Source organism: Aquila chrysaetos, chromosome 21 (genome assembly GCF_900496995.4).
Source record: "Aquila chrysaetos chrysaetos chromosome 21, bAquChr1.4, whole genome shotgun sequence".
In the NCBI taxonomy this organism is placed as follows: Eukaryota; Metazoa; Chordata; class Aves; order Accipitriformes; family Accipitridae; genus Aquila; species Aquila chrysaetos.
The window spans coordinates 1,721,431-1,748,916 of record NC_044024.1 but is presented as its reverse complement, the minus strand read 5'-3'; the positions used below and the strand labels follow the sequence as shown (position 1 = coordinate 1,748,916).

The following is a 27,486-nucleotide window of genomic DNA, read 5'->3' as shown; positions in this document are numbered from 1 at the left end:
GGGAGGGCGCCGCCATCTTGGTAGGGGTGCGTCGGAGGCAGGGCCTGGCGAGGCCTCCGCGGGCCCGTCGGGCTCCGGGCTGGGCCCGCCGCCCCCGGCCGGGCCCGGGACCCCCGTGGCGGGCGGGTGGCGTCACCCCTACGAGGCTCGGCGGGGCCACGGTCCCTCACAGAACGTCCAGCGCTCCCGAAGTTTGTGCTGCAGGTTCCTGGCCGAGGCACAGGCCTCCCCAGCGCCTGCCGAGGGAGCTCCTGAGGAAGGCGTAGTGGTGATGCGGCCCAGCGAAGGAGCACAGATAGGGATAATTAGATAAACTGACAGAAAGCGTGCACCTTCCCCCTCCAGAACAGGGAGCGAGAGGGGCGAGGAAGGCATGACGGCACTGAAATGGCTCCCGAGCCCTGGGCGGAGATGCGGAGGTCATGGAGGGAGCCTGCCCTGCCCCGGGTGCTTGGGCAGATCCTCTGTTCTGGGCCAGCAGGTGAGAGGCAGAGTCCTCTTCTGCTCTTGGCAGAGCCCGGGGTGACATTAAGGCTTAGGACACCAGCTGGGTTCGCTATGGGCTTGTGCTGTTGCCGCACAGCCTGGGACCTCGATCCGACGAGACGGTCCCGGCAGCATGCAATGCACAGCGTGAACGCTCGGCAGTGTAACGCTACGTTTCAGGGTTTTTTTTAAGCACAGCGCCTTCCATTTCTTCTCTCTGTATTCTTTTTGTGACAAAAGTAAAGATAAGCAGCCTTTCTCATCTTTTATTTAGCTCCTAAGTCCCTTCTTCCAATAGCTCTGAAATTTAAACGGGCATAAGGCAGGTAAGGGTTAAAGCTAAGCTTTTAGGAACTGATGTGGGTCCCTTAAAAACGTGGGTAATTGATCTAGACATGAGAAATATGTATACGCTATAAGGATAATTCAGGGCCAGCTGGAAGCACTCAGCCGCCAAGAGTGAGTCAGTTTACAATTTACTCTGTCTTCTTCATACCTACGTGAGACAGCTCGATAAAAAGTTACTCATAAAAACCAGAAGAGCTGGGGGTTTAGGTCCCCGTTCACTGTGCCCTGTGGTGTGACTGTCCCATCACCCTCCCTCTGTGTGACCACTTTGCTCAGGCTGCAAAGGCAGGCACCGGTAGCGTGAGGTATGTCAAGAGTTGACTGTGTCATTCTGTGCTGTTCCTGCACGCCAGGCAGGAGGTGAAGAACAATGCTGTGTCCGGTGGTGGGAAAATTAATTAATATAACGATTGGAAGTGGAATGGGGCCAGGAATCTACAGCTGTTTGTTCTTCACTAGCAGAAGATGCTTTGGCATCTCCAACAATTACAACCAGTTCACTTTCATCAGAGCAATATCACTCTCAATATAGCATCCTCCCGCTTCGCTTCGTATATATTAGTTAAAAGCTACAGTTAAAACCTATCACATCATCACCCTCTGTAACCCCTAAGATTCAACATTTCAGCAGCACTTTTAAGGATCAGAGCAAGAGAGACTGCTAGGGTGAACTCCTCCCGTGCATTATCCTTTGTGTTACTGAGAGACTCTCTGAGCAGTTCACAGATCACCTTTCTATAGGATATATCTGTTTAATCTTTAACAAACAACTCCTTAGGGCATTCTCCTTGGAGGCCTTCACCTCTCAGAGCAAGCCAGGCAGGTTCATAGGCTTGCTCTCCAAGTAATTGTAAATAGGCTGATGATGGAGTGTGGGGTCTCAGCCCGTCTGCCCTCCCCTTAAAACTGGAGGGGGGAGGAGAGGCAGTTTTCACCCAGATTGTCAGGGGCAGCACAGGACAGGCAGGACAGGCCTTGAGCAGCACATTATCCTGGCTCACCAGGCAAGCTAGACCAAGAGAATAGGAAATCTGTGTGAGGCCCCGTTTCCTTTGAGATGGAGAAGGCTTTGCCTCTAAGAGCCAAGTGGGTTAGCTGGCTGGAAGCTCTTGAATCTTCTTGCTAGAAGTTAATCAGCCTTGTTTTTAATCTGCTGTCCCAACCGGTCAAGAATAGGTTTCATTTATGCTGTGGGAGCATGAAATGAGTAAGGGTTAGTGACCAGAATCACCCTCAGTAAGCTCTTCAGCTCCAGCGTAGCAAACCGCACGTACCCCCACATGTTGTTCTCCTCCTGCCTGAGGTCTGCCTGGCAGGACATGGTTTTTCAAGCTGCCCCTTCTAATTACAGAGCTAATGTTCTCAACACAAGGAAAAAATAAATTATTCTTTGGAGGGCATAATTACCCAGCAAGTCCCTATTCACACCACAATGAGCCTCAAGCTGGAGACTACAGGAATAGTAGCTGTGATTAGTCCCACTGCATGTGAAAAGAGGCAGTTCCCGGAGCTTTGGCAAGCTGGGGATCGGTCTCTCCCACTCCCCAGTTCTGCCAGGTGTCTCTCTGTGGTAGGTTTTCAGCATGAAGTCAATGTCTAGTGATCAGTCTCAGCTTCTGGAGGGTTCTTACATTTCCACTTCCAGGCATGAAACGTGCTCACGTGCTTTCCATTATACAGGTAGTAAAACCTACCGCCACGGTGTATTGCATTTAACACACATGTGTAGAACATCTGGCCATGCGCATCCAGAAGGCCTGTCTGGTGCTTCCCAGGAGCTCCAGCATGTTATGTGTACATCCAGTCATCCTGGAAGGTATCAGAGCTTCTGCATGTCGTCCTACAGGACATGAGTGCTGCTCCAGCCAGACAGAAGCATGCCTGGAAATTCCTTATTCCACCACATAGCACATACACAGTGGTCACAGCTGACACATACACAAGCCGAGAAAGTCCTCAAAATCTGTATGGCCCCAGTTCTGGGCTGGTGGGATGATGCTCCTGGAAAAGCCCAGCTGGGTGGCAGCCCCAGGGTGGCTCACAGGCCCACGGCAGCTTCTGCTCTGGAGAGGAGACTGTTCTGCAGTTCTCTCCCTGCTTTAACTCACTTTCTGATGGACCATGGAGGCAGCGTCCCCAGGGATGCACAAAGGGAAGAGACCACTATTTAGTGATTCAACAGGGCGGCCATGGCACCTTCTCTGCACTGGCAGAAAGACGATTCGAAAAGTCCACTGTGAGCAGCCTCCAGGATGCTGCCCGCACCGAACGTGGATGATTCTAAGCAAGCGAGAGGGAGAAATACAGGTTGGTGAAGGGAGACGAGGGTGCTCAGAAATGCCACCACACTCCTCCTGGCCCCTGCAGACGTGATGGGGATACCACAAACCCGCGGTATCTGGGACTTTTTGCACTCTGACTGAGCAACTTGCTGAAATACAGGTTTCAGAGCTGGAAGGGATGCCAGCCTGCCCAGCCTAGGAGGAGGGATGGAGGTCTGCTTCCCCTCTGGACCTCACACAGCCACTGCCACATCTGTCATTCAAGCTATGCTCAAGGGCCCTCAGTCTGCTGCCTAGTTCCCCCTCTGGTCTTATGGCTGTTACTCACCTATGTTGATTTGTCCCTGTCCCTCAGCTGAAGATCCCCACAAGGACAATCCCTATTATTATTTGTCATCCTTAGGGCATCAAGATATTGCTGAACACCCCAGAAATAAAGGAGAACAGAGATGCAAGGGTTTTTCCTTAAATACAAGTGTTTACTCATGTTTGTGTCTTGCGGTGTGATAGTGTAGGCATCAACCATCCCAAAGGTCAAAGCAACATCCCCCAAATATTTACAGCAGTACAGATGTTGATCAACAGCTGAGCCCCCAGACAGCGGCCACATCCCGTACATTCTCCTTGTACTGGCTCAGCTTTCTTTGTGAAGAGCACAAGGAAAAAGCAGGTGGAGGTCCTGACCCACACTCCAGTCTGAGCTGCAATCCAGGGCTGTAGGGAAGAAATATCACAACATGTTCTTGAACACAGAGTCATTCTTCCTCCAAAACGGTTACTTGATTACCAACAGCTTGTTGCCCTTGCTCATATTATCCTCCTGGAATAAGTTATGCAGCATCCCTCAATGAATAAAGAAATAAAAGGACAAAAAAAAAAAAATCAGTGCTTTAGCAGCAAAGTCAAAAGAGTCCATGAAAATCACTTGCCTTTCTCCAGATTTCATTTTCTGCACGAGTCTAACCAGCAGGGAATGATCGCATTCATACCAGTGTTACTCCTTTCAAACCCCAATTAAAAGTCAAGCAGTAACCAAGAGGAGGCTTTTCAGAGCAAAGCCTTTGCCTGGTTCTCACCACATTTCATGAAGAGGGATAGTTTTCTTCTACACACAAGCCATTTTCACAGCCATCTCTCCCATAGCACCAGAAAGTGAAAGACTTCTGCCATGGCCATGGAGAATTCAGCTCTGGGGAGTCTCATTTCCAGAGAGACAGATAAACAAAAAGCCACAAAACATCAGGAAAAATGGCTAATGACAGGAAAGTCAAAGAGGTAGAGCCGTCACATTAGCAGCGAGCCCGGCGAGGGTTCGTGAAGCAGAGGGTAATGACAGCAGCCTACCGCAGTCTGGAGAGGACCGATTGTGAAAGCAGGGCAAAAGAAACGCATGAGGAAGTGTCTGAAGGGCTGCAAAGCCACAATTGTTACAGAGATGCTCTTGGTTTCAGGGACACTGCTACTGTCCTTGCCCAGGTTTATTCAGGTCCTGAAGGGCTATCTGTCAGAGCTGGAGATGTTTAGGGTGGAAGCAAAGGTGTAGAGGGTTGGAGAAAGGCCTTCTTGCACCGATTTCTCTGGCAGAGTGTTGCACTGACTGGTGCTGGAAGCCACTGGAAGGTGATATCGGGGTCTGAGTTTTCCCATCTTTTTACCTCAGAGGGTGCTTGTGCTAACCCGGGCTGTAGGAAGGAGCTCCGTGTTCCGCTGGCACCTTCCTGCTGGCTTTTCTGTCCAAGCAGGGTTAGAGAGAGAAAATGCATCCAGTCAGATGGATCTCCTCAACCCTTGGGGCCAAGCACAGGGTTTATTCCATCTGGATCCATCGTCAGATGCCGACTGCCTTGCTCTAGGAGACTCTTCCAGTCCAGCAGATCTCACAAGCCTGGTAAATCCAGGTATGGGCCCAGATTACACCACCTCCCACTCAGCATTGTCACTTGACTGTCACCTCCCCACCATCGTCCTTCCCGCCAGCCTGACCCTTTGCACCCTTCGACTAATTACAGTGCTTTCCAATTTCCTGCAGGACGCAAACGGAGCCCAAGGTCCTCGCTGCTGATTGACCCCTCCAGTCCTTTCCCAGCTCTTCCCTGTTGGGCTTGCAGTCAAGATGCAAGAAGCGAGGGAAGGAGAGGACTCTGCATATTCAGCACTTGACCCTGCCTTTTCCCAGGCAGAAATTCAAATGGGACCTCTCTAGGAGGGGATCATGACATCTCCCCGGGGCATTCCTAGCTATTGTGGCTCCTCTCCTCTACCCCAGGCTATGTGTGTTTGTAGTTACCAAATGCAAATCACATTTCCCACCCTCCTGGCTGAATCTCTCACTCCACAAGATCCTTCCCCTGTTTTTTTCTCACCAGCTCGTTTTGCAATGCTCTGCCCAGTTCACAGCCCCTCCCGGTTTCACCTCCCTCTGATCTGGCTAGGCACAGCGAGGTGGCTGTAGGGAAGGTATTTAAGCAATCCTCCTAATTAAGTACCTGCATCACCTCCCCGCTCAGCCTGGCTCTGGACACAGAAACTGCAGCTATTTTGCAGCCTGGCTGCTGAAGACTCCCTTTTCTGAGGAATGCTGGTGGCTAACCCCTAATTGCATTTTAAAAGACAAACTCGAGATAGCTTTTTGGCCTTTGGCAGCTGTGACGGAAGCCTTGCAAGCTGTGGCTGTACTGTCACTCTGGGAAGGCTAGATGTCAGCAGCCAGATCAAGTCAATGGAACATTAACAACTGATAATGATAGTTAACTCACTTGGTTAACTATGTGAGCATATGCTTCACCCCTGAGCATTTCAACTTCCAGCTCCCAGGCTTGTCTCAAGCCACCTTTGACTCTCAGCTCTCTCTCGTTCACTGTTAATACAGAAACCTGGAGCACATTAAGTGGAGGGATGGTTTACAATAAAAGCTCATGAATTGATTCCGTGACCCAGCAGAGGCTATTAAAAATGATTAAATGAATATGGAAATGAGTAATCATACAGCTGGACTTAGGGCTGAACGCAGCCAACTCCATTCAATGCAAACCACAAATAAACCAAGGCGCACGCAAAGCCACCAGAGTCTCTAGGTCGTGGCATGAGCTGCAGGAAATTGCCCTAGGATTTCCATCCTGTTTACCTGTCCTCCTTGTGCTGCGGGTTCTCCTCAGCACCTCTGTGCTTAGACTCATCCTTTCTCTCCAAAGGCTGCATGAACGGGAAGCTCTTATCCCATGGAAGCGCTTAGTTTCCGTGCTAAGGGAAATGGGGGGCCATCAGAGCCCCCATCCCTGGCTCCTGGCTCCTTGCTGTTCACACACGTGCTCTTGGCTATTCCAGCCCATGTTCGCAAGGATCAGAAAATGATCCCGGACTGCCTCGGTTTCCAGCCACCAGCACTGAATCTCAGGAAGCCGGATTCCTTGCTGGCTGGTCAGAGACCTGAGGAAACAGGCGACAGAAACCTTCCCACAGGTTTTCCATATGTGCACAGTAGCTGAGGCTGACACATATCTGTAATTAAAGACAAGCCTGGGCCAATGAGCAACAGGAAGAGTTAAAACTGAACTGGTCCCCTGCTGCGTGTAAGGGTACGGACACGGGGCTTTATGCTCACCTTACAGCCTCGCTTTCTCTGTGGCCAGCTGAGAAGGAGTTGGAGAAAGGAGGTTGACCTAGGAAACATGTCGCAGAGAGGTACAGTATAAGACATTTATTTTAAAAACACACACCAGAATCCCACTTACAGTAAGTACAGAGACTAAAGGTTCATTCTTATTTCCCTCGGTCCCTGGAGTCATGTCCTCTCTCCAGGCCAGAGTGCCAGCACACCTGGTATTAAGGGGGTGGAAGGAGTGGGCTGAAGACCTTAGTGGTCTAAAAGAAGGGGCAGGAAGGACAAGCCGTGAATATGCCACACGTTGAGTGGGCTTCCACCTCCAACACAAGCCCAGAGGGCAGAAGCTACAGTGCTGCCATGGCTGCCTTGTTAATACAAGGCCGCTGGGTGCAGTTTTGCAATGCTGCCCTGCTTCGGTAGCCTCTGGGACCACTCCTGTCCCTAGATCTGTCTGCTATCATCAGTCACCACTGAGAGCAGCAGCAATGTCCATACAGGTCATGGGGAGGATCGACAAGTTCTGTCTCCTGGAGCAATAACTGGTTCTGCCTGTGTCCCAGCCTGTCTTCATTTCAGATGCTGCGAAGGGCACAGGACCAGTAGTTGTCCCTGAGGAAGAACATTCAGTGGTGTTGGGTGATCCCACAGTGGAAACCTGTCCCCAGAGGAGCTGGCCATGACCCCCTCACCCAAAGCAGCTTTCTTCCCCTGCAGCCTTCTCCCAACGGACGACTGTCTATCCCCATTCCCATCCATCACTCCTGGCTTTCAGGCCACTGTCAGAAGCCTCCTGCAAAGAGACAATGGCAGCCCAGGGTCCCCATTCACCCTTGGAGAAAAGGGCCTGTGCATGCGGAGTGATAAATGGTTTGTCCCCAGCTGGAGACAGAGGGCTGGACACTCCCGATCAGCTGCAGGAGGGCAGCCCTTTGTCTTGCTCTGGAGAGATGGAACAGAGGTCGGCCTCTGGTCTTCGGCTTCCCGGCACCTCTCAGTTTGAGGTCTGCCACGGTAATGCGAGAGTCCAGGCTTCCCGCATAGCCGCCTTCTTGCCGTAGCTCAGAGCATCCCTTGCGGTTGGCGCTCGGTCTCCAGCTGTGCCCTGGAGGAGACCGACACAAGAGTCCTCCCGCCTGCCGTGACGCCTCTGGCGTTATTTACAGACATATCTCTCCACCTTCCGCCGACACTTCTTGCACACCACGTAGCAGCACCAGTGATACTTGCAGTGACACCTCTCCACCACCTCCTCCGTGTAGGCATTGTAGCCGCGGCCACAGCACATCAGGTTGCAACTGTCGCTGCCCACGGAGGTCTTGTTGCATTGCCTGTCGAGAGGAGGACGCACAAGCGGGAGCTGAGGGAGCGTACCTGCCCACCCGTGGCACCCACAGCTATCTGCCCTGGCCTCCTCCCAGAGCTTACTTGCCCATAGCAGGAGGCAACGAGCTGCGCGGGTCTGCTTGCCAACTGGGGTTGATGGCAGCTCGCGTTACTACGGCAGCGTTTGAGCAGCTGAGGTTGGGCACACTCACTCGGTATCACGCTGGGGGCAGGAACTTCCCATGGAGAAGGGCGGATGGTTAGGACCAGGAACTTTTGCTACTGCTAAATCTAACAGGGATTGCAAGTCACAGCCCCGAGGCAGCCCTGGCTCAGCCTTCAAACGAGCCTTCCCCATCCCTCTAAAAACTCCCCCCACGCCACCCTGCAGCTACTCCGGAAAGGAGACATCTGGGAAGCACCGTGGACTCCGAGGACTGCTGAACCGTTGTGGTTACTGGCAGGCAGCACCCAAAGGCTTGCAGGGAGAGGCGGTATCGCCCTTTCTGACTCCTCACTGGATGGATCCTGTCCTGGAGAGTGGAGCTGACGGACTCTCAGTGAGGGCTCTCCCTTGCCTTTTTAGAATGACATCTGCCTTCCTGCCCTTGGGACTTAAAGATGCCAAGATTTTGCAGCAGTCCCTGTGGTGTCCACATCTGACAGGGGACCGACTGCTCATCCGCACCAGCCTCCCGGAGCAGGCTCTCAAACCCAGTGGTACAGACACTCATAAAATGGGAGGATGAGTTAGAGCGTATTTGCAGCAGTTTCTTACCTATCCTGTGTCCCCAGAGACCCCAGGTGGAGATTCGGTGTGCAGTAGTCAGGAGAGTTGTTGAGATAAACCAGATCCGTCTCTTTCACTGGCCTGATGTCCATTTCTTTGGGTATCAGCTGCTTCCTGGGCCCTATAAGCCGGTGGGTCACCTTGATGGCTGCCAGGTACTTGGACTTGAGGTCAGAGGCAATTTCATCCAGGTTTGGCAGTCCTTTCCAACAGGTCTTCACCGAACAGGAGCCTGAAACACCATGGCATTTACACTTGGTATCCAGGGAGTCACTCAGCACCTGCGGAGGACAGGAAAACATGAATTTCCTTCTGCTTTCTCCTGGTACCCACCCTACGAATTGATTTGCAAGAGCATCCATGGGAAGTTTCAGGAGATGAAAGAGCTCAGCTGCTTACTGCCACCTTTAAATGAATATAATGGGGCAATCAAGGACTCAGCCCTGCTTCGTTGCCCTTGTGATAAGAACCCAACCCTTGGGCAACTCCCTGCTGGAGCTTGCAATGGGGCTGGTGGCTTCCCTAGCCATCAGGGGTGCAGGCTGGCCACGTCCTCACCTGGGGAACAGGAGCACATAAAAGCACAAAACCCCGCAGTTCTGGGTGGAGCGGAGCAGGATGGGCCTCTGCTCCCATCAGAGGGGTGGAAAGAAGCTCTGGAAGTACTGGTGTAAAGTGGCAAATACCTTGTGCTGGTTGTGGAAAGGGTGCAGGGATGTTTGGGGGGGTGGGTAGCCGTGGGGGATGTCTCTGCAAACGCATGTAACTCCGTTTTAACCATTTAGTTGCCTCCTGACCTTAAGGACAGCATCCCAACAGCCTGGCCAGAGGCCACCGCCTTCCATTAGGCACCTCTGCCCGCCAGGCTGCTGTAAGGTGTGCTGGGCTGCAGCAGTCCGTGGTGGGCACCATACCCACCTGCCGGCCCACGGCATTGTTATGCAGATTCATGGCCTTCAGCGCTTGTGTCCCCAGTTTGCTGGATTTTAAGGGACTGTCAGCAAAAGCGGTGCCGAGCTGGAGGCCGTAGCGCAGGTTGTCCCCGCAGCCACCCCATCTGAAGTCCGGCCCGGGGACCTCCGAGGGGACGGAGCCGCAGGAGCAGAGAGGGAGTTCTCCCGAGGTACAGGCTTGGGCGATGGAGTGCGTGACGGCGGCAGCAGCCAGGGCGTAGACAAAGGCGGATTCCCGGGTCCCTGGGAAGAAGAGGGGGAGATGTCCTTCCTCCCTGCCCAGCCAAACACTCCTCTCAAAGATCTTGCAATGCAAATGAGGGATTTTTCTTCTCGCAATAGGATAAAACCAAGGCCCAGCGTTTTTCTTGCACTGTATTTTTAACCTGTGCCACCCATTATATTACGCTGTCAGTATACAGCCTATGTCCCCACCTCTTCCCCCTTTTTTTTGGAGCCTCTAGCAGCTGTTTTTGTTTGAAATGGAAGTTACTGCCTGGCATCTCCTGCAGATCTAAGTTGCACAGGATTAACACCAGTGTGATGGCAGCCAGTTATCTCCGAAATAGATATCTAAGGCAAAACTGACACCCATCAGCTGAACAGCAGTGCTGCACGCTAAAGCACTGCCTAAAGCGCTGCCTGCCTGGAAAGCTACGTGGGGCAGAAAGAGGAGCATGAACACAGCGGATGAAGCATCCTTTACCTTTCAGCAGGTCAGGGCCAAAGCTGGGGGCACGTTGGATGGAGGAGCAGTTCCACCTCATGTCTGTGAAGGTCTTCTGGCAGACGCTTTTGGTCCGGCGGGCGGCCCGGACGATGCTGTGCATGACCTCCAGGTTCCTCCGGCACATCTGGAACTGGTCCGGCACCAACCCGGCGAGCAGCCGGCAGTGGTGGCTTTCATTCCAGGCCACCCCGCTGCCGCTCTCCGTCAGCCCGCTGCGGGGAGAGGATGGGTATCAACGGGGTGAGGGGGACCACCGGCACCCCTCCGGGGACCCAGCCGGAGAGGGGGAGCCCCAAAAGGGGGGCACCGGGGAGGGGGTGCATCCCCCCCCCCCCCCATGGGGCTGCTACTCACAGCCAGTGGATGGCCGCGGTGAGCCCCAGCTGGCAGAGAAGCACGGCAGCGGTGGTGGGGTGGCCCATGGCCGGGGCTGGGACCGGGACTGGGACCGGGACCGGGACCGGGACCCGAGCTGGGACCGGGGCTGCTCGGTGCGGCCGCCCCCTTTTATAGCCGCGGGCAGCACGGTCCTCCCCCCCCCCCCGGGGAGGGGAACAAAGGCGGTTTCGGTGCCATTCACAGCGGGTTAGGGCGGGGGGGGGGGGGTGGAGGGGGGGTCCAGCTGTTATTAGCAGCCACCATCCCTGAAACAGCACCTGGGAAGCGATTACGAGATGACCCGCTGCAGGACGGAGGGGCTCGGAGCGATGGGGAGTTGGGGGGGGGGCATCGGGTCTGGCATGTCACCCCGCGAAGGGCTGGCGTAGAGGTGCTGGGCACAAGGGGCCCCGATGCCGCAGCCGTGGTGTTCTCCGCTGTTGGCATCTTCGGGAGAGCCATTGGATCACAAAGCAAATATATGGGTCTTTGCTGGGCATGTAAAAACTCATCCCTGTAACTGCTGGCAGGAATCAGAAAGGGAGGATGTTAGTAAAGGACAGATGGGGTTGGCACAGGCTTATAGCAATTTCTGGCTTTTTTTCTTATTTTCCTTGCAAGAAGCTTTAAAAAATACATTTTACTTGACCCAGAAAGAGTGAAAGTCTCAGCCATCTGCCTCCTCTGTCTCCAGAGACCCATGAGGACAGCCAGGATTCTGCAATAACCAAGACTCCAGATGTATATGTGTCAATCAAGGGTGTGGACACTGGTCTCACCAGCCTGGAGAGGACCCAGCCAAAGGCTGCGCTGGGACTGAAGCTCATTGAATGTGGGGAAATCCTGCCCCTAGACACAGACTTCACAGCTTCAGCCCCAGCCCCTTTTCCTACAGACAAACCATCTTACCGACCCATGCTCAGTCAGGGCATCTGCAGCTGCTAGTGGGTTTCATAACTGCAGAGAAAGGGGGGGAGCAGAAGGAAGGGCTCTTGGCATGCAGCCCACAAGCACATTTCAAAGTGATGGGGTTAAAGCAACCTCTCCCTGCTGCAGGAAGGTGCTGGGCTGCAGTGCAAGGGCTCCCTCCGTCGCGCTCTGCTCTACAGCCCTGCCCACGCAAACTTGAGAAACAGCCCTAAAACTGAATGCGCCCATTAGAAAACATGTGGTCAGAGCAGGATCTAACTCAGCATGGGGCTGTCTTTAGCTTGTCAGCGCTGCAAACCCCAGTCCATAGTTGGCATTGGGCTTTCTGTTGCCTTCAGCACCCCAAAGCGCACGGGGGCAGGAGGGACAGCTAAAGGACTTTGCTTTGACTTTGTTGCTGGGCTTTCCAGATCAGGACTAATGCTTCGATGTGTACTGCTAATTCCAGGCTCCTGAAAACAGCATAACCGGCTTCCACAGCAATTTGCCTCTCCAGGCCAAGAAAATGAGCTTAAAGTCCACCGGCTGTCTCACAGACAGCCCAGAGGGGAGTTTGCCCGGTGTTGTGGGCAAAATGATGCGTGCATGTCTGTGAGGCAGCACTGGGCACAGCTATCAGCTGCAGAAGTGCCCATTTCATTGCAGGGACCAGACTACAGCTGGCAGAAATGATGCAGCCAGGAAAACAGTGCCTGCTTGGACAGGGGCTGGTTTGGTGTGACATTTCCATGGCTTGCACATGCTTGTCACAAGGGTTGGTTTTTTTTCTGAATCTTTCCCTTCCTTAAGTAGAAAAACAAAAGTGCAACCTCGCTGCTATGAAGACCTGCAGGAACCAGGTGGGCTGATATTTTCCCACAGTGGGAGGTGACATTTGAGAGAGAAGTCCAGCTGACACCAGCTTCTTTTGGAAGCAGTCACAGGTTGAAGATCTCTACTTTGGGCTTTCACTTTCTCCCTCGCTGTGCAACTTCCCTTGTCACTGGAAGGTGCTTTCCCTTTACAGGACGTAACTGGGTGGTTGGTTTGTATCCCCCGTGACCTCCCTTTGACTTGCTACCATGTGCACCAAAACTAGGACACGCAGCTTGAATTGTTGACCTTCCCAAACTACTCCCTAGGGATGAAAAGGCCAAGGTGCATTGTGCCGGAGCAGTGGCCCGTGAGGAAGGGTCCTGCTAGGAAAGCGCTGAGGTCACTCCCAAATCCCAAGCAGAGTTACATGAGGCTTAATTAAAGGACAGAGAGAAAAGAAAGAGATGCTGTGTTCAGTGTCCCTGGAATCGGCTGGCTCTGATCCCATTAACCTTCCTCTCCCTGATGCCTGGGGACTGACACCAAAGGGCTCCAAAGCTCTTGTCAGCTGAGGAATGATTTTTCAGCAGGAGGAGGAAAGATACAGGACAAAAGCAAATTTGCTGAGCTGCTCGTCGGGGTGCACAGCTTGGATGTCTCTGCAGAGGGCACATGGAGGCCAGCCAGTGCTATCCACGGATTTCTGCTTCGGAGTGGTCTGAGCAGGAAGCCTGCCCTGCTCTCGACATCCCGCTGGCTGAACACTGGCACTGTTGGGGTGGGAGTCCCTGGTTTAGGGCAAGAGGAACCTTTTCTCACTGCAACCAGTACTTAGAAAATTGTCCCTGAGTATTTCAGGGTGGGAAATGCTTTCCTGACTGCAGAAAGCAGAGTCCCTGTTGGAGAGGACAAGGGATAACCCAGGTCTATATTCCCTAAACACCAAGCCCTGTGTTTTGGTTTCTGTCTCTAAAATGAGGACTAAGCTGATTAAAACAACAACAGTCTGCCTGTTTTTACGGGCTAAGGTAGCAATGAGCTTACCCTCTTCTGTAGTACATGCTGCTTCCAACCACTGCAGACCAAGCATCAGGTACCACAGAGTCCTCCAGCACCTGTGGGACATCAGGGCAGGTCCTGCCCCTCTGCTGCCCTCTCCAGCCCCGATTATTGCCCCATGGAGGAAGATGTAAGGGCAAGTCAGACACTAGCTAGAGCAGTTTGTGATCCCCAGCTGTGGGATGGGTAACTCACAGCCTGCAGGGAGGTTGAGCACAGGCATCTGGGCAGACTTCATCCATCCGCAGGGGCAATGCGATCTGCTGGCAACGCACTGGCCTCTGCATCCGTGGGAAGGATGTTCTGCAGGAGTGGGCTCACCTGGGAAAACTGGCCAGGAGGAGATGAGGGAGCATCGGGACATGCTGTTTCAGCCTGGGCAGTCCCTAGAGCATCTTTCACTCTCTAGGCTTCCTTGTGGTCCCAGACACAATTCAAGCACCCTGGCCATTTCCACAATGCGATTCACTTTTTTCTCAGTTTTCTGAAAGCCCTCGGATTTTCAACTCAACTCAGCTGCTCCCTCATAAGCCCAATGCCTCCCCTAGCATCCCTGCTATTGAAGAAAGCTGCTGTTTGTTTTGCCCCAGTGGTACCTGAACCCTGGTACTGCTGTCCCCCGTAAGATCAAACTCTCTCTGGCTCCAGTCCCGGGTGGCATGTGGCAGAGATGAACCCAGTCTCCAAACCTGGTCCCCTTCCACCGAGGGCTCTGCAAGGAGAGAGAGTCCCTGTTAAGTCCCCGGCATGATGGATTTTGCTTATACACATCACAGGACCCCGCGGGTTGAGGTACGAAGCAGCACCCGCTGTTGGGGCCAGATGCTGGTGCTGTGCGGGACAGGGTGACAGCACCCTGGGGTGCCTGGGGCCCTGCTGTATGACCAACAGCTGGGTGCTGTGGGACTCCTTCGGCCCTGGGGTAAAGCTGGGGTCCTTTGTCATGAAGTTATCCATCGTCTTTGGTAAAAGACCGAAGTCAGACCCGTCTCACTGCAGCGACATAGTTTGGCTTTCACCTTTCCTGAGTCAGTTCGGTTCTGCTGGTACTCACTGTGCTCTGGAAGTCCCTGATATTTCTTTGACATCTCACCTTCTCAATCATGGCTTTTGCAGATCCTTCTCTTACCTTGACCCCAAATCAGATACGGTGTCCACACTTCTCCCTCGTGCTAGCCCAAGCGCTCCTTTCACTCTAACTCCGAGGATTTTGATGTTATGAAATCATATTCTCTGTAAGTTCCCTTTTCAGCCTTGGGGAATGCGGAAATGCCTTGGGCCAGAGGGGGACATTGCGGGGAAATCTGAACAGCTTCTGGAGGGATTAGGAATTTTTTGACCAGGAAAAGCTGCTTTTGTCAGTGTTGGGAGGTGCCTGGGTGCTTTTTTGGGCATCATGTGCTCAGTGGGCAGAGGGAGGGCAGTGGTTCACCAAGCATGTGCAAGGCAGGAATTGCCAAGCAAAGGCAATCCTGTGTGCTGGGCATTTCTAATGAGACACCTCCTTCTTCAGACACCAGCCAGAGGGATGCAGGGCCTCCAGTGGCTTCCAGTCCCTCCCAGTTACACTCTGCCCTGGACTCCTTTGCAGCAGGTGTCCTGCATCCAGCCTGCCAGGAAGAGCTGCTTTGCTGGTTGTTGCTCCAAATTGTCCCATTGCCACATCTCTGCTGAGGGATGAGGAGGTTTCAGTGGGAACACAGGCTCTGCTGGAGATGCTAATCCTTCTGGAATGATTTAAAAAGTGACCATCAGCACAAATAGACCCTACGACAGAAGATTTCAGACAAGAGGGTCAGGAAGGTCAGCAGTCCCCTAATCTCTCCTGAGCAAGACACCAAGGTGGGCAAAGTGCAAGCCCACCTCTGTGCAGGTGGAGGGGGAGGAAGGTCTAGGGTTGCTATCTAGGCGAAGCTGCTTTCCAGTTGGGTGGCCCCAGCATATACTGGTGCCTGGGGCTGTTCCTCCCTGGGGCAGGGCTTTGCAACCCCCCCTCCCCGTGGAACACCCTGTGGCCATAGGTTCTGTGGCATTCACAACACCAGCACCCACTATGGCCAGTGCAGGCTGAACTTCAGGAGATGGACATCAGGGATGCCCAACCACCTGGGTGGGACGTGGAGCATCGTCCTGCCGTTGCCTGAGCTGTTCAATCCAAAGGTGGGTCCGAGTGGGGTTAGAGCTTCCAAACCAAAATGGACCCATCCCTGGCACAAGGGGCTGATCCCTTCTCTGCTCTGCACAGTGTCAGGCCCAGAAAGGAGAGGGGATATTGCCACCTTCTGGCCAGTGGTTTTGCTTTTAAGGGCCACCATCTCCCTTTCGGGTCCCTGGAGAACCTGCTCTCACCATGCTCCTGCCTGTCATGTGGGTGCTGACAAGTCTTACATTGCAGCAAGGCACTTTTTTCCCCTATTAACCATATTGCTTTCAGGCAAACTCCTCAAGGTGTGGATGGCATCTTATTCTGGGACCTGGAGGATCTCAAATGGGTTGCCATAGCCACTACATACTGGGGTTGGATGGCAGCTGGGCAGGCGAAAGCACCTGGGTTCCCAGGGGCTTCAGAAGAAGCCATGGACAACAGTCAGGAAAAGCTGCTGGAGAGCAGGAATGCAGAGAGGACGTGTGCGAGGACGGTCTGGCAGGTGGAGGCAGCTCATAGCTTCGCAGGTGCTGGGAGCTGTGACCAGCGCTGGGGCAGAGGGGCTTAGTACCACCCTGTCCCCTTCCATTGGGATGCGAGGTCACCGTGGGAGCTGGGCAAGGGCACGAGGAGCCAGTGCCAGCATAGGGAACAGCGTCCAGCGGTTTCTGACGCCAATCTCCTGCTGCCTCCTACAAAAGGTGATTTTTACCAATCCCTTTTCACAGAAAAGTTTTGCAATGACTGAGTAGTAGGAAGGAAAAAAAAAAAAGGCTTCCCCTTAAAGCAAAAGCAATCCTTCATTTGATGTCAATTCCTCTTCTTAGCTCAATCCTTGAAACAATCGTAGGCTAAGTGCTAAAAATACCTCTTCCTCTTCCGTGTCAGGCTCTCTCTTGGGGAACGAGTAGGGCAGGAGGGGATTCCCAGCTCAGGAGAAAGGCTTTCCTTCCCCAGCCTGCCCGCGCCGGAGAGCCACCGTGGGGAGAAGGTGCAGCCGCGCTGCTGGGGCTTCATCTGCAGGTGCTGAGCAGAGGGAAAGACCAGAGGGGAGCAGGCGAGGAGGGGGGAGGAACATTGGAAAACGTCATCCCCCAACTGCCTGCCTGGTGTTGGCTGCCCTGGGGACACAGCCCGGAGGGGAAAGCTCAAGGAGGAGCTCACAGGAGGGCAAGGAGAAGACCTGCTGCTGGGTCGGGGCTTGCCTGCACACAGAGTTTGCTCCTGGGATTCAGCTAATTAGCGCAGGAACATCAAATAGTTGTCCGGGATGGCCAAAGGTTTGCGTGCCCCACTACTGGGACTCGGACAGGGGCCAAAGCAAATGCCCGTGAATGGTTTGTGACCTGCGTAAGCACACGGGGACCCCTCCCCGTCTACCGTCCCAGCTGGCAACGGCTTGCGGCTTCCAGGCTCAGGAGAAGCAGCTTCGTACGAGGACCTTCCCGGGGCTCCCCCGCCATCAGAGTGTCCCGTGTCCCCTCGAGCCCCTGCCGACCTCGGCGCTCCCCCACCCCACGCTCACCTACCGACTGACCGACCGCGTGAGGAGCCACATCCTTTTGCCTGGGAGGCCGTGACAGCGCCGGGTCGTGGTGACGCAGGTGGCTGTGGCACGCCGTCATGTGGCGCTGACGTCTCGGCGAGGAGGCAGGTCGCGCTCCGTGGCCAGCTTCCATCCCGTCCCAGAGGTTGTGGACGAGATCCCTGCTGCGGGCGGGCGCCTGGGAGCATCCCGTCCCCGCCGGAGGCTGGGGATGCTGGTGAGGGTCACCCTGGGTGCCAGGTGACTGTCCTGCTGCAGAGGGTTGCTTTCCTTTAGCGAAACCGTCCTCCTTCCTCTTTCCGAGGTAGCGGTGGAGTCGGTGACCTCACCGCAGGACGGATACTGAGAAGCAGGCTGGGGGTGACGGGGACCGGCAAGGACTCGCTCCTGCCAGCCGATCTCCTCCAGAGCCGCTTACGCGCGATGCTGCCTTCCAGTGCCCCGAAGCTGGGACCGGGGACCGCGGGTCTACACCTGCTCGTGGGTTCAAGCTGTAAGGAGACAGAGCACCTGGTGACACTTCGTGTGCTGCCGTGACCAGGGCTGCCTGCAGCCGCAGCCATGTCCTCTTGCAGGCAGCACACGCCAAGGCAGCCCAGAGCAGGCTTTGCAGCACGCCCTGTCCCCAGGGCCCCGGAGCAGCTGGATTGAGGGGATCCAGCTGCAGAACATGTGTCGGCATCTGCACCCCCTCCCCAGCAGCTCGGGACAACCCGGGCGAGCGATGCTGCAGAAGGCAGTACGGGACTTTGCAAGGCAGGGGAGATGCTGGGAGCTGCGTTTCCCTTCTGTCCCCTGCCAGGGTCTCCTCTGGCTGAAGGTCTGCGTGCTGGAGAGCTGGTGGCAGGTCCCAGCCTGGCTGGAGCCCCACCAGAGAGGAAGAAAGTGTCATGAATAACACGCCCGACCTCGCTAACTAGGCTAGAAATAGCTGTCAGGGGAGTTTTGTTGAGTCATGCAGAAGAGGCTGTGGCAGTGAGTGATAATGGAAAGCAGTGGTGGCACAGCCCTACGAACGAACGGGAGGGACACACAGGCTGATGTCCTGGAGGTGACACATGGGGATGAGCCGCTGCCACCAGCCTCCTGTCCCATCCCAAAGCCGCACAGCAAATGCCGCATTAGCTAGGAGCACGTAAAAGGCACCCAGCCGTGGGGAGCCAGGCTATGGTAAGACGGCAGTGGTTTATGAGATCAGCTGCATTTGGGAATGCATGTTACAGCAATATCAGCAAAAATTAAAAGAAACAATACCTTCAGCAGCTGTTCTGCTGCTCTCTGTGCATGGAAGTGGACTTACCTGAGCTTTTTGGTCAGGTGAAACCCAGGGCAGGAGCTGCCAGGCAGAGGGAGGAAAACAGCGTTCTCTGCTTCGATGGTTTCGTGCCTCACAACGGCCTAAAGCACATTATCTTGCATTACCTTATAACAGAGTTGGGAGATTTAGGCTAACCTATGCTCTGTCTAAAGCCAGAGGATGAGGAGTGCTCTCCCTGCCCTGCCAGGCAGGGGCAGCTCGAGGAGCGATAGCTGCCAGCCAGTGACCAGGAAATTCTTCAGCTCTTGAAGCAGATGAAGCTCTGGCTCTCGTCTCCATGGAGAGAAAGGGAAAAAGGAAAAAAAAAAAAAAAAAAAAAAAAAGTGTGCTGTAATTGAAGTTAGTTGCAGACAAGGTAATTTCCACATGAGTTAGCAGAACAGCTAGTTGGAAATTTTTGATAAAATCTATTTTTCTTTGAAAATGCAGATCCAGTGAAATGTGAAGGCTTTCCACTGGAAAGAATGAGTTTTGCTGGATTTCTCAACTAGTTCTCTAGAAAATTTGTAAATGGTCACAATATTTTAACCACCACTGCTATTTTTTCAGACCAAAATTTATACTCCTACTGCCTTACAGCATGACATGAAAATGCAAAATTTTTGGCATCATCACTTTATTTGTTTGAACTTCAATATTCTACAGATCTTTTACCCTTATTTTGGATCAAGAAAAAGCTTGAGATGCCAAGACATCACTGGGATAAGCAAACCATTTCCCATAAACCGTGGGAAGCTCAGGCTGAGGAGCAATGCAGAACATAAGACATACCCCTCCTGTTAGCACCAGTTAGTACCACAGCCGGGTTTCTCTTGACCTCGTGGGTAACTCGTGCCGGTTTCTGCTGACATGAATGCGGTTCGCAGGGGCAGGGTCTGGCCAGCCCGGTCACACCTCGTCGTCCCCTGTGCCAGCACTAGCCCTGGGTGCTCGCCCCGTGCCCTGCTCCCGGCCAAGCTGAAAGCACGTCGGTTTTCCTGTCGCTGGAAGAAGGGGGCATTGCCCTCAGTGCTGACGTGGATTCAGTTCTTCTTGCAGTACCTGTGAGACCACAACCTAGAATCCTGTTTTTCCTCGAATCGGGAAAGCACACAGACATTGATAAAGATAATAACCCGACACACCAGTTCCCTGGCTCAGTTTCCGTACCTTCACAACCTTTCTTTGGCCTCAGGAGTTCTCCAGGCTTGCTTTCTTTTTTAAAGCTTACCTCCCCCTCCCCTGGGCTCTGGGAGCTTCTCTGTCCCTTAGCAGGGCCAGCATCTCTCTTCTACCCCTCTTACCCTAAGCTTGACGTGTCTTTGGGTGCCTTCCCTGCAGGGTAAAACCAGTACCAGGATCCCTTCTCCTATTTTTAGTACACACTTTAGCAGATGCTCTAATCCCCGGAGAAACCTTCAGGCATCAGCAGCCCGCTGTCCCCAAGCACCGCCGTCCCCACACAGGTCAACCACCAGCTGCTGCTGCTGCTGATGATCCATGGGGACACGACCCAGCCTGTGTCAACGGCGCTGGATAAACACGGCTCGGGAGCACTCGGGAAGCCCGGGGCAGCGCCTGGCACCGACCGAGCACCCGGCAGTACGCGACGTCCCCGCCGGTCACACAGCTCTGCGTGGCTGCAAGGCTGCAGCCCTCTGCAAGCCTTAATGCGAGGAAGACGCCGGCGAAGAAGCAGCACAAAGGGCAGGACATCTTATGGCGACACGCATGGAAAGTACAGCCTGGGAGGGGGTTTAAATGAGGAACAGAGGCCACACAAAATGTACCAGAAACACCCACCAAAGGCAAGAGCAGAGTTTTGGGCTCCGGCCAGGCAGCCCCCAAGAGCGTCCCTGTAACGTCACCAGGCGGCTGGGCTGGGGAAGGAGGCTGGCACGGCTTTAGGGACGGGCTGAAGCCGGGCTGAGCTCACCCACCTGCTGTCACGGCGCTGCGTGGGCATGCGGGAAAGCACGTCCCCGCGCCAGGGAGCTCGAGTGCCACCCGAGGACAAGGGACCCTGCTGAGGAGAAGTGCAGAAGAGACCAAGGCGGGCACGGCAGGTCCTGGCACAATGTGCTTCACGCCCAGAACCCAGCTGGCTGCGTCTCCCCAGGGACATTAGCTGGGGCCCACGCTGGAGCAGGGGATGGAGCTGGGGAGCACCGGGATGGGAAAGGACGAGGGCTCGTGGTGGTGGTGGTGGTGGGAGGGTGGCTGGCATGCACTGGGACTTTGGTGAATGAGAGGGACGCGAGAGCTGGAGCAAAAAGAGGAAGGGTGAGTGTGGAAGCAGGAGATCCAGCAAAGAGCTGCCCTCGAGCAGGAGGCTGGGTTTTCACCAGCAGCACGGGCTGCCTGCCCGTCCCAAAGGTCCCTGCAGGGTGGTGACACGCAGCACCAGGCTCCCCCGCGATGCCCCGGGCACCCCGGCATGGCCGGTTGCTCGCCGTGACGAGGCGCAGAGTGCCAGATCAAAGGGAAACTGAGGCGGGGATGGAAACGCGGGGCCATCAAAGGCGCTGGGGGTCCCTCGGGAGCTGGATGCCCATCGAAGTCCGGGAAGCTGCAGCCCCAGTGGCAATGCAGGCAGCATGGGGAAGGCGTATGTTTTACAGCAAAAATGCCTTTTGCTTCACAGCAAAACCACGATAAGCTTGAAAGGGAAAAGAAAAAAAGAAAGTTAAGTAATTGGGATTTTAAGCGACTTCCAAGCCCTTTTGCTCTCACAGCCTCTAACCCAACAGGTGTGTGGACAAGCAGGTAGCCCGGGCCAGTTGGAGACTTTCAAGGTGGAACCAGAGAGATATGAAACGTTTCATCGCAGCCTTATTTTTATCCTTCCCCAGAGCTGGCCCCAGCCCTTCAGGTGCTCGTTGGGCACCTGGCTGCTATCGCGGGGGGTGCAGCACCGCTCTGCCCTGGGAAGCTGGACACACTGCACCCGGGACAGACAGCTGGCTGTTGTGTGCGGACCGAGAGCATCCATCACACCGCGACAACAGCCATCCCGCATTGCTGGTGCAGCTCACCGTCCCACTTAGCACCTTCTCCTGCCGCCCTCCCTAGCTGGGGTCCTAGCCCCCCCCCCAATATTAAACACTGCCCAAGCGTGGGCTGGGTGCTCAGAGGGTGCCAGATGCCCCAAGAACCGCGGCTCTGCCAGCACTTACCCCCTGGGACGGAGACTGAGCCGCCCCTGCTGCCACTGACTCGGGAGTGCAGGCGCTGGGGGTGGGAACGTCCTGCACCCCCCCCAAAGAGCCCGCGACCCAGCATCAGCCAGGGACAGCACAAGACTGGTTTTTCTCTCATTCTCACTATCCCAATGGGTGAGGACAGGGCAGGCTTCCTCCCTGCATCCACAGCAGTGCCCGGGGTTGTTTTAAGCCCTGCCAACTCCACAGCATCCTTCAGATGACGGCTTGGCAGGGAAAGGCAGACGAGAGAGGTACGCAGGATCCTGCAGAAACCCCCTCCCCACCCCGGCACTGTGACCCACCACCAGGCACCGTTCCCTGCCACTGCCCACTCCTCGCAAGGCTGGGTGATGCTTTCGAGAGCAGGAGCAGGTGGTTAGCTGACCTATTAAACCTACTTAAAAGGCAGGTGGTGACTGCTGGAAAAGCTGTGAAACGCTCAGGTGGTCCCAATGGAGACAATTCCTTTTCCAGGAACAGCCCGCGATGGGTTCAGGGGGGTGGCAGATCAATACAAGCAGTCCAGGCCTAGGTTTCTTGTCCTGGGTGATGAGAATGTATGACGGCAGGGCAGAAAACCCACCCGCAATTGCTTATAGAGTGTTTAATTTCTTGCAGGGAACAGAGCAGATGCGGGCACCTTCCTTCTAGAGAAGGAGAGGTGGCCCAGAGCTCGGCACCAACCACGCTCCCTTTATTGGGTTTGCAAAACACACAGGATACCAGCAAGGGGAGGAGACCTAAAATACAATAATGTTATTAATATTATTAATAATTAGAGTTCTGACTGATTGCTACAGTTCCTGCTCCTCAGGGCTGGGCTACACTTTGGTGATGCTGTCTGCTGGCTTCGCCTCGGCTGGCTCCTCTCTTTTGGGGTGGTGGGGTAAGACCCCCACCCTGTTGCTCTGGAGTCCCACACGCTCCGGCGACTTCTGTCCTTTCTTCAGAAGGCAGCAAGCCCCGGAGCTGAGAAAGAAAAGGCTCATCACGACCACGAGCAGAGCCAGCGAGCTGGTGCCCATGGGATGTGGACAAAGCCACCAAGGACTGCTGGTTATTTTGGCTGAGAAGTTCCTGCTCTCGTCCCAGTAGGTGCAGAGGGCTTCGTCCAGGTCCCGCACGCCCACGCCGGCTGCCTGCAGCACATCCAGCCAGGCCAGCGAGCAACAGCTGAAGGGGTTTCCAGCGACGGACACGTCCTTCAGGCTGTGGGACCAGCTCACGAGTGCCAGCTTTTCCAACATCAGCAGGTTGTTATTGCGAACGTCCAGGCTTTCCAGCGGGGAGCAGAGAAGACCTGTGGGCAAAAGGCTCAAATTATTGCCCGAGAGGTCCAAGACTTTGAGTGTGTCCAGGCAGGGGAGCTCTGTCTTGCTGTTGTCCATCTGGTTGCCCCTCAGAGAGAGTTTCTGCAGGGAGAACTCCAGCCCCCCCAGGGCTTCCTTAGGCACGGACAAGTCCTTGTTCCCCGACAGGTCTAGGGAGAGCAGCGAGGTCCGGTTGAAGGCGTAGGGGTGCAGCCTGGTGATGTTGTTATTGCAAAGACTCAGATGCTTCAAGCGAGGCACGTTGTAGAAGGGGGTGCAGGTGCCTCCCGGGGCTGGCACACGAGACCCCCCTCCCAAATTCCCTCCCTGATCGCTCCCCTGGCTCTCGCAGGGCTGGAGGTTGTTGGAGCCCAGATCGATCGTTTCCAGCTGAGGCAGAGAATCGAAAAACCAGCGTGGCAGCACGTGGATGGCATTGCCATGGAGGTCCAGCGAGCGCACGGAGAGGTTGGCGTGCTCCGGCGGCGAAGACGAGCGGTCGCTGGGCTCCATGCCGTTGGCGAGCGACTCCCCGGCTATGTCCTGGAGACAGTTCATAGCCAGGCTGAGGCTGTGCAGAGAGCCCAGGCTGTGGAAGAAGGTAAATGGGAACAGCTGCAGCCGGTTATTGCTGAGATCCAAGTCAGCTACATGTGTCAGACCGGCCGCGGTACGCGAAGTCCTATTAAACCTCGCCATCTCCTTGTAGTGCAGTACAAACTCCCCCGGATGGCGTGAGCCTGGGAGCAGGGAAGCAATAAGGTTGTTGGAGAGGTTTAAGTGTGTGAGATAATGGGCTTTGGGGAGCTCTGGAAAATAAAGGAGTCTGTTATGGCTCAAGTCGAGCACTTGAAGCAGGTAGGGCTCCGCTGCCTCCTCCGAGACGAAGAGCTCCAGGGCGTTGTGGCTGAGATTTAAAACTCGCAGCTGCGTGAGGCTGAAGCCAGAGATACAGTGGAGGGAATTCAAAGCCAAGTTCACCACCTCCAGCTCTTCCAGAGCCTCAAAAGCTCCCTTCTCGATTTCCATGATGTAGTTGTTGCTGAGGTCGAGCTCGCGCAGCCGTGGCGTGCTCCAGAAGATATCCATCAGCAGGCTGGTCATCTTGTTCCCGGAGAGATCCAGCGTCCTCAGCCTGGTGAGGTTGCTGATGTACCAGCCTGCCATGTGGCTCTCCAGATTATTTGCCGACAGGTCCAGGACCTCTATATTCCTGAGCAGATGAAAAGCTCGCCCATTAGCGAGGTAATTGCGGTCCAGGTGGTTCGATCCCAGGAGGAGAAAGCGCAGCCGGGGCAGCTGAGCCAGGGTCGTGTCTGACACGGCTTCCAGCTGGTTGAAGCACACATCCAGGTACTCAAGCTGCCCAAACCCTGGCATGTAGGTGCCTGACAGGTTTTGGATGAAGTTGTTGGAGAGCTCGAGGTACTTAACTCCTTGGCCGAGCTCCTTTGGAAATTTGCGCAGGCCAACTCCTTTGCAAGACACCTTCATGGGGTTCTACAGAGAGACAGGAGAAGCTGTCAGCATGAGAGGGGCTACAAACCACAGCTCCAGCCAAGCCATCTGCTCTCCAAGATGGGCAAGAACAATGTGGAAATGAGCACCAAGCCTGGGATGGGAAGGGGCTGGACCACCTAAAGCCACAGCTCAGAGACAAGAAGCTTGTCCCCAGGGTTAAGGTGGGCTTTCTGAGACACGGCTAAGTTTTTTTCCGATGGTGCAAGGAGAAGGCTCAGCCTCTGGCCCCTCAGGCTGTCCTCCCATGCATCCCAGCAAGCAAGGTGGGCAAAAAAAGTAGCATAAGCACTGAAGATGCAGCAGGCTGGTGGGGCAAACCCAGCCTCTGGAGGGCACTGGGACAGCCCAGGGACTGGTCCAGAGCATCCCTGTCCTGTCTGGGCAGAGAAAGGGCACTGTCCTGCTGGCTCAACCTTCCCCCTCCCTCCAAACTGGTTTCCTCTGCCAGTTTGGAGTCGGGAGCCTGGACATGGAGGAGCCAGTTTCTGTCCCTCACCCTGCCACGTTCGTGGCAGCTGTCTGAATCCCCGCGAGACCCTCCACGCCGTCCTGCCACTTAGCAAGCATCTCGAGCTGACACCCCTGTGGCAGGGACTGCTGGAAGGTGTCACCGGCACAGCAGGGACATGGGAGCAGCTGGGTGCTGGGGACCAGCTAGTGGGTGACCGGCTCGGAGACAGGAGAGCAGAGAGGAGATCAAAGCTGGGAAGGTTAAAGAGATGGAGGCTGGAAGGAGGGGAGAGCCGTGGGGAGGAGATGCACCCTGCGCTGCGCAGAGGGATGCTGGCAGCCCCGCTCGGACCCAGCGATGCTGCCGGGGCCATCCCAACCCAGGGGCTCCTTGGAAAGCAGCCTTACCTGCTGGCACGGCATGGACCTGGGCCTCATCTCCCCACTAGATTGGGCTCTGAGAACAGATGGGAGCAGCCAGAGCAGCAAGCATCCTCTTTCAGCCATCCGATGTTCAAACAAGAGCATGTTGGGCTATGGGCACTGCCAGCCCCGTCCCGCTCCTCCAGCGCTCTCTGGCAAGCTGGGCAGGAGCCGGGCTCTGTATAAATAGGCTTCAGGATGGGATGGGGGAAGGAGATAACACATGTGGGTGTTCGTAGCTACGGAAGTGGGAAAAGAAAGACATAAGATTGCAGAGGGGGAAAAACAGTGCAAAAAAAGCCACAAGGAAGGGAAAGAGAAAGGGCAGGACGGGGAGGAGGCAGGGCTGCACCGGCGCTCAGGTGATCGGCTGGACCGACCACCGAAATCGAATGCCGGGAGGCAGAGGTGGTACTCGGGAAAGCCGAGAGCTTTTGGGGGGAGTTCCCCTGCGTGGACCTGCTCTTCCTCCAGCTTCCTCTGCCCCGTACCGGGGCAAGCTGTGCCCCGTGCCAGCTGGTGCCGAGGACACCGGGAGCTGCCGGCGAGGGCTCCCCGGCCATCCCAAGCCGGGGACCGAGCTCCTGGCTGCAGCTGCTGGGGATCACCGCGGGACTCCCGACGCCTCCGGGGCCGCAGGTGAGGCAGAGCAAATTCCCCTCCTTGCACCATCGCAGCCCAGCCGAGGGGACTCTCCCACGGCACCTGTCCCTCCTCGGGGAAACAACGGCTCCCCGGGATTTACCACCCGTTCCCAGCGGGATGTGCCGAGCTGGCATCCCCCTCCTCCTCTTCCTCCCCAGGAGTCCGCTGTGCTGCGAGCGCTGGGCTCCTCGCTGCCACGTCCCTGCCAGGACCGGAGGACGGCTGCCGGGTCACCTCCTCACCCACGGCAGGAACCAGACAGGGACTTTCCCTGCGGCAGCTCCAGGTGGTATCTGGGCACCCGGAGCTGCACCCCACCCGCAGGGATTTTTCTGCGGCGACATCTCCGTGTCCCCGTGCCACCTAGTGCCCACACGCTCCCGGGGGGGGGGGGACATGCTCCTCGCACGCTTCGTGGGGCGTTCTGCAAAACGCACGCTTTTGGGGTTTTTGGGTCGCTGCAGCCCATTTCTCTCCCATCTGAAAGAGCACCTCCAGGCTGCTGCGAGGTTGCCCAAGGATGTGCTCTGCTGTTGTTTCAGCTGTAGAGCCGTTGCTCTAGTCTTAGATGCGTCTGGCAGGGGAAAAAAAAAAAAAAAAAAAAAAAAAAATTATATATATAAACACATACGCACATCTGGAAGATGAAGCAGCCTGGCTCCTGCTGCTGCTGTTGCCCCTCGCCCTGCCGACAGCTGCCGTGGTGGGGAGCACTTTGCCACCTCCGGGATGTGGTTCAGCCTTGAGCTAGACCAACGTCACCAGTCAGCCAGGGCTCAGCCCGGACACCAGGGCCCGTGTTTTAGGCAGACGCTCGCTGCGGCGGACCTGGGCTCCAGCAGCAGCCGCGGCCAGGGCAGCTGCGAGCAAACAGCCCGCCGTTGTTTTCGGAGGCGCGGTGAGGATAGCACATCTGTGCAGATGTAAAATCCTGCAGGCTCCGGCCAGGGAAACACCGACCTCTGGATGAACCTTTGCCTTCAGCGTCCCTCGTCTGCCATCAGCAGCTGAGCGTAGAGCCCTGAAAGCGGAAGGCGGCACAGGGGAGGAACCGCGCCATGCAAGCGCTCCGGCCCCCGGTGCAGCCCCCAGCGCGCCTGGCCCCGCCGCCGCCTCGCCCGGGGAACCCCGACCCTCTGCTCCCTGCATCCCGAATTGCTGGGCATGGGTCCGCACAGCAGGCACGGCCGATGAAATCAGCTGAAAAGTCCCCGATTTTGATCAGGGACTTCTGCGGAGAACCCCTGGGCATTTGCATCCCGAGGCT

At 55.5% G+C, this 27,486-nt stretch overlaps 2 protein-coding genes across 7 annotated transcripts; both read right to left on the bottom strand.

The window, feature by feature from the left end:
* Positions 1–3,821: 3,821 nt before the first annotated feature.
* Positions 3,822–18,663, bottom strand: LOC115333836 (protein Wnt-11b-like). Of its 6 annotated transcripts, XM_041118958.1 has the most exons (9): positions 18,625–18,663; positions 17,354–17,861; positions 14,275–16,850; positions 13,874–13,999; positions 10,493–10,728; positions 9,752–10,029; positions 8,822–9,114; positions 6,718–8,048; positions 3,822–6,614 (listed from the first exon to the last, which is right to left on the bottom strand). In XM_041118958.1, the coding sequence occupies exons 4-8, from the start codon at positions 13,963–13,965 to the stop codon at positions 7,874–7,876; spliced, it is 1,074 nt and encodes a 357-aa protein (XP_040974892.1). In that variant the 5' UTR covers positions 13,966–13,999; positions 14,275–16,850; positions 17,354–17,861; positions 18,625–18,663; the 3' UTR covers positions 3,822–6,614; positions 6,718–7,873. The 6 variants fall into 6 exon arrangements, with proteins under 6 accessions (XP_040974892.1, XP_040974891.1, XP_040974895.1 ...); XM_041118957.1 differs by lacking the exon at positions 18,625–18,663 and having other exon boundaries at positions 17,354–18,612; XM_041118961.1 differs by lacking the exons at positions 14,275–16,850; positions 17,354–17,861; positions 18,625–18,663 and adding an exon at positions 11,173–11,414 and having other exon boundaries at positions 13,874–13,983.
* Positions 18,664–19,289: 626 nt separating this feature from the next.
* On the bottom strand, positions 19,290–26,595 carry LOC115333932 (transforming growth factor beta activator LRRC32-like). Its single transcript, XM_029997534.2, has 2 exons — positions 25,560–26,595; positions 19,290–24,680 (listed from the first exon to the last, which is right to left on the bottom strand). Exons 1-2 carry the CDS (start codon positions 25,677–25,679, stop codon positions 22,692–22,694), a joined length of 2,109 nt encoding a protein of 702 aa, XP_029853394.1. The 5' UTR covers positions 25,680–26,595; the 3' UTR covers positions 19,290–22,691.
* Between the last annotated feature and the right edge of the window lie 891 nt (positions 26,596–27,486).

Coding starts and splice junctions, on each gene's coding strand:
- LOC115333836 (XM_041118958.1), bottom strand. CDS start 13,965: ATGCAGAGGCCAGTGCGTTGCCAGCAGATCGCATTGCCCCTGCGGATG. Junction 10,030..10,492: donor TGGCCCTGACCTGCTGAAAG/GTAAAGGATGCT, acceptor TCTTCTTCCCAG/GGACCCGGGAATCCGCCTTT. Junction 8,049..8,821: donor TCTCTGGGGACACAGGATAG/GTAAGAAACTGC, acceptor TCCTCTCGACAG/GCAATGCAACAAGACCTCCG.
- LOC115333932 (XM_029997534.2), bottom strand. CDS start 25,679: ATGCTCTTGTTTGAACATCGGATGGCTGAAAGAGGATGCTTGCTGCTC. Junction 24,681..25,559: donor GGTCCATGCCGTGCCAGCAG/GTAAGGCTGCTT, acceptor GTCTCTCTGTAG/AACCCCATGAAGGTGTCTTG.